This window comes from Setaria italica, chromosome IV (assembly GCF_000263155.2).
Source record: "Setaria italica strain Yugu1 chromosome IV, Setaria_italica_v2.0, whole genome shotgun sequence".
In the NCBI taxonomy this organism is placed as follows: Eukaryota; Viridiplantae; Streptophyta; class Magnoliopsida; order Poales; family Poaceae; genus Setaria; species Setaria italica.
In genome coordinates this window covers 32,161,408-32,167,138 of record NC_028453.1, presented here as the reverse complement: position 1 = coordinate 32,167,138, position 5,731 = coordinate 32,161,408, and the positions used below count along the sequence as shown (strand labels likewise).

At 49.0% G+C, this 5,731-nt stretch overlaps 2 protein-coding genes across 2 annotated transcripts; both read left to right on the top strand.

Annotated features, from left to right (window-relative positions):
* Positions 1-1,999: 1,999 nt before the first annotated feature.
* Positions 2,000-3,172, top strand: LOC101768801. The gene is made up of 2 exons (XM_004967093.1): positions 2,000-2,550; positions 3,142-3,172. Exons 1-2 carry the CDS (start codon positions 2,000-2,002, stop codon positions 3,170-3,172), a joined length of 582 nt encoding a protein of 193 aa, XP_004967150.1.
* A 331-nt stretch (positions 3,173-3,503) lies between these two features.
* On the top strand, positions 3,504-5,345 carry LOC101765404 (ent-cassadiene C2-hydroxylase). Its single transcript, XM_004965712.2, has 2 exons — positions 3,504-4,510; positions 4,606-5,345. Exons 1-2 carry the CDS (start codon positions 3,590-3,592, stop codon positions 5,227-5,229), a joined length of 1,545 nt encoding a protein of 514 aa, XP_004965769.1. The 5' UTR covers positions 3,504-3,589; the 3' UTR covers positions 5,230-5,345.
* The last annotated feature ends 386 nt before the right edge of the window (positions 5,346-5,731 follow it).

Sequence of the window (5,731 nt, the reverse complement as noted above, 5' to 3'; positions counted from 1 at the left end):
AGCAACACATTGTCAAATCATGGGCTAATTAGGCTTAATAGATTCGTCTCGCCGTTTAGCCTCCACTTATGTAATGGGTTTTGTAAATAGTCTATGTTTAATACTCCTAATTAGTATCTAAACATTCGATGTGACGGGTGCTAAAAATAAGTCATAGTAACCAAACACCCCCTAGATGTTTGATGCTAATTAGAAGGATCAAATATGAACTAATTATAAAACTAATCGCAGAACCCCTATGCTAATTCGCGAGATGAATCTATTAAACCTAATTAATCCATCATTAACAAATAGTTACTGTAGCACCACATTGTCAAATTATGAACTAATGAGGCTTAATAGATTTGTCTTGCGAATTAGACTCCATCTGTGCAATTAGTTTTGTAATTAGCCTATATTTAATACTCCTAATTAGCATCCAAACATCCAATGTGACCGGTGCTAAACGTTAATAGGAAGATGGTGTTTGGATTTTTAGATTAGAATTCATGTCACATTGAATATTTGGAGACTAATTAGGAACATTAAATATGAGCTAATTGTAAAACTAATTACATAGATGGAGGCTAATTCGCGAGACGAATCTATTAAACCTAATTAGTCCATCATTAACACATGTTTACTGTAACAATATATTATCAAATCATGGATTAATTAGGCTTAATAGATTTGTCTCGCAAATTAGCCTCCATCTATACAATTGGTTTTGTAAGTAGTCTACATTTAATATTTCTAATTAGTATCTAAACATTCGATGTGACAAGAATTTTAGAAGCTCCTAAAGAACCAAACACCCCGAGAATTCAATTTCAATATTTTTCTCTAATTAAAGATTCGTATTCAACAAAAATGTAAAATATCAAATACTATACGTATCTGTCCGTATCCGCGAAGAGCAAAGTACCACATGAAATCATATAAAACTTATTTCTACGACTAATTACTAATGATAAATGCTGTTAACTTCAATATTACTAATAAAGTAATTGTGCACATCATTTCAAGTATTAAAAAGTTATATATTTGACAAATGACTAATTATGTTAGTCTAATATTACTAGTTATATATATAGCAAATAATGATAATATTTAATTAATTTTAATGTGGCTAATCATATTAATTTTAAATACATTATCCTATTTGATTTAATGAATAAATTATATTGATATGTATTAATGTACTTATTATCTTATTAAATAATTAATATATTTATGGAATTATTTATTTAAATGATATTCATTTGATACATATTTAATTATTGGAATATTTATTAATAAATATATTATTTTCAACAATGTATCTACTGCGTGCTATCCTCGTAATTTACTCCTTAGCATGATTTTTTATCTACTATAAAACCATCAAACCATCGATAAAGCAAATTGATACGACGCTATGTTCCAAGTTGAGCAAGTATCCGAATGAGAATCTGAATTCAAACTATTCGTTTTGTATTCGTATCCAATATGGTTTGTATTTGTATCCAAGTTAAAATGTGGTAAGTAGTGTTATCTGAATTTGATTCCACGCGTATTCAGCGCCGAGGAGAGGAGGCAAAATTTTACAGCAATGGTTCAGGAAGAAAAGACGATACGGTGTTATGGACTCATGGCGAGGACAGAGGACGACACCATGATCGGTCCTTACCTGGAGTACTCTTCTATCATCGAGTATTTTTTTGCATTCAGGAAACAGGACAGCTAAAAACGCGAGCTCCTCAATGCATGCTGCATGCTTTGTGACTGTTGCTGTCCTAAACGAGAACACTTACTGTACAGTCTGTACTATTAGATCAGTAGTGGATGCAGTACGAGCTGTGTTATGCAAGCGAAGCCAACAGGACTCGCCTTGCCTATAAGTACGTGGCCAGCCTTGGTAGAGCATCCAGAGCTCTCTCGTCGGCGATTCTCCTATCTCATTCCATTGCCTCCTTGACTCCTTCCAGCTGCTGCCGATTCCGTCGACTCAAGGCTGCTGTGCAACAGCTCGCCAGCCGCAATGGTCGGGCGTAACCCCGCGGTGCCGAGGCGCACCGTTCGCGTCGCCGGCCGCGCCGTGCAGACGACGGTGACCGCGCGCCCGGCCGTCGCGCGGCGGTGGCTCCACTCCACCTTGTGGCGCGAGGGCCGCGCGCTCCGCTCCGCCGCCGGCCTCACCGTGGGCCTGGGCGTGCAGTGGACGCCGCCGTTCCGCAAGCTTCCCGTCGGCGCCGAGCCGCGTCCGGGCACGTTACAGCTCTGCGCCGGGAACAGATGCTTAGTGTTCCAGCTCGTGCGGGCCGGGGCGGTACCCCGGATCCTCCGCCGGTTCCTGGCGGACCCCCGCGTCACGTTCGCGGCCTACAACGCGGGGTCCGACCGCCGGAAGCTGCGAGCGCACCACGGGCTGGAGGTGGGGTCGGCGCTCGAGCTCCGCGGCTCCGCCGGCATGGGCAACACGTCCTTGACGGACATGGCGCAGAGGCTGCTGGGGATCCGCGGGGTGGAGAAGTCGACGAAGGTTGCCACCAGCGACTGGGACGGGGAGAGGCTGTCCCGGAAGCAGGTGTGGTACGCATCCGTCGACGCCCTACCTCTCGTGCCGCCTCGGTGTCTACCTCCGCCGCCGCGTCATGGCAAGGCAGGAGTCGGAGCCCGGGTACTCCGATGACGACGCCGAGTCCATGTCGAGTGAAGCGTCGTCGGAGCCTGAGTATGGCCGCGGCGATTGGGCGCGATGAGTTCGATTCCATGCAAGGTGGCCGAAGACCAAAATGGGGAGGCAGTCGACGATCATCGTCAGTGACAGAGAAAGCGATTCCTTGCTGTCCTCCATGGACGCAAGCAGATGGAACCTGTTACTTTTGCTTCAGGTACAAGTTGTTAAATTCCTATTGCATCCGACTTCTGTAATCTTCTCATTGGATTCACACTCGATTTCTTTTCGGGGCCGGAGGTGAACAGAAATCTTTTGGAGCCGAGCTGGGAAGCAAGGAAGGATCGATGGCACAAGACCCGCTAGCTTTGGAATCTTTTGTTTCGTTCAAACCTGGAGCTGTTCATGTCCAGAAATGTTTGGGGTCCTTGTTTAATTTGTTCTGATGCACGCTGTTTAATACTAGTGTAAGCATGTTGCTTTACTAATTTTCTACTATATGCTAGTTCAGGGGCTGAGGACCGCCCCGTGATGTGATCCACTACCATATTGCAACAATTTGTAGCTTATTTTACGCTCTAATCAATCGAATACTTGGTCAAACAGACAGAATTCCTACAACTTGAAGGCAGATTCAAGCATTCCAACATAAGATGATCTAAAGAAATGGGGCCACTCTAAATGAAAGCAGCCAAAATACCAAGAAACTTTTACATGGAATATGACAAAAAGAAACCAATGAACTATCACTAGTATTTGTGAGTATAAATAAGATCAACATCATGACCTGTTCTTTGAGTTAAAAGTCACTGTACATAAGACTAGGAATCCACATGGATTTGCTGCCTCACAAAGCCGGGGCAGCACTTTCTGTCTTTTGGGATAATTGTCAAAGCAACACTTGACTTGTGCTCTGCTTCTTCCATCCACTCAATCATTCGAGCACCAGCCACCATGGCTGCGGCCATGGCGTCGCTCCCGCTGCACCTGCTCCTCCTCCTCCCACTCCTTGCCGTCGTCTCATTCCTGTGGCTCCACCGTGCGGTGTCGCGCCGGCGAGGGCGAGGCGGCGGCGCGCGGCTGCCCCCGTCGCCGTGGGCGCTCCCGGTGATCGGCCACCTGCACCACCTCGCGGGCGCGCTTCCGCACCGCGCCATGCGCAACCTCGCGGCGCGCCACGGCGAGCTCATGCTGCTCCGCCTCGGCGGTCTCCCCGTCGTCGTCGCCTCCTCCGCGGACGCCGCCCGGGAGGTGATGCGGGCGCGCGACCTCGACTTCGCGACGCGCCCCGTGACGCGGATGGTGCGGCTGGTCATCCCCGACGGCGCCGAGGGCATCATCTTCGCGCCCTACGGCGGCGGGTGGAGGCAGACCCGCAGGATCTGCACCGTCGAGCTGCTCAGCGCCCGCCGCGTCCAGTCCTTCAGGCCCGTCCGCGAGGAGGAGGCCGGCCGGCTCCTCCGCGCCGTGGCGTCGGCGGCGCCGCCGGCGTGGGCGGTGAACCTGAGCGAGCTGCTGTCCGTGTACGCGGCCGACTCCTCGGTGCGCGCCATCATCGGGAGCCGGTTCAAGGACCGGGACACGTTCCTGGCCATGCTGGAGCGCGGGCTCAAGCTGTTCGCCAAGTTGAGCTTGCCGGACCTCTTCCCGTCGTCACGCCTCGCCATGCTCGTCAGCCGAATGCCCGGCCGGATGAAGCAGCACCGGCAGGAGACGGTTGTGTTCATGGACGCCTTGGTCCGGGACCACGAGGAGAGCAGAGCAGCTGACGACGGCGACGGCAAGGAGGACCTGCTCGACGTGCTCCTGAGGATCCAGACGGAAGGCGATCTGCCGGTGCCACTCACCACTGACAACATCAAGTCAGTGGTCGGAGTAAGCACTCACACAGTCACACTCTTGAATCTTAAACAAACAAAGGTTTTCTCACTGATGCAGAATAAGAAATTTGGCTACGTGTGGTCGTGCAGGACATGTTCGCCGGAGGCAGCGAGACGGCGGCGACGGCGCTGCAATGGATCATGGCCGAGCTCATGAGGAACCCGAGAGTGATGCAGAAGGCGCAAGACGAGGTCCGACGAGCACTTGCCGGACGGCAAACAGTAACAGAGGATGACCTTGGCGATCTCCATTACATGCGCCTAGTGATCAAGGAGGCTCTTCGGCTGCATCCACCCCTGCCACTTCTACTTCCACGAGAGTGCCGGAACTCATGCCAGGTGCTAGGATTCGACGTGCCAGCAGGCACCATAGTGTTCGTGAACGCGTGGGCCATCGCCAGGGACCCCAAATACTGGGACAAGCCGGAGGAATTTGTGCCCGAAAGATTTGAGGATGGCAAGATTGATTTCAAGGGGACGGACTTCGAGTTCATACCGTTCGGGGCGGGACGGAGGATGTGCCCGGGAATGGCGTTTGGGCTCGTGCATCTGGAGCTTGCACTCGCTGGCCTCCTTTACCATTTTGATTGGGAGCTCCCGCTTGGGATGGAGGCTGCAGATCTGGACATGACGGAGGAAATGGGAGTCACGGCCCGGCGGCTTCAAGACCTCCGGCTTGTTCCAGTAGTTCGAGTGCCTGTGCCGGTGGAATAGATGTAGGAGTGTTTTATTTGTGTTCTTTGGTGCAGCCGTAGTGTTGGGAACATGAGCTTCTAATATACTACCTCGTTCATAAATATATAATGCTTAGATAAAGCTAGTTAATTAAAAAATGAGGCACATGAGGGCTAAACTTTTTTTCTTTGAAATGGAGGGCTAAACTTACTAATAAGGTACCGTTGTAAAGAAAAAACTTAATAATATAATGTTATTGTTAACTGAATCCTGTTTGGACCCTTCTTGTCTAAGACGGCCAAAATCCAGTTCGACACATTGGTGATTTGGGTCTCATCGGCTGTTAATGAACATGGCTAAGACCAAGAAGCCTGGTTGAGCTGTAAGCTCTGGAAAAGCTGTTGTAAGCTATGAGCTATGAAAAAACTGCTGTGAATAAAAATCGTTTGGTTGAAATAACTGTGAAATGGCTGGTTCGATAAGAAATATATGTAACGACCTAAAGGTAGGAGAGCATATTGATATACAAACGGGTCTGTCT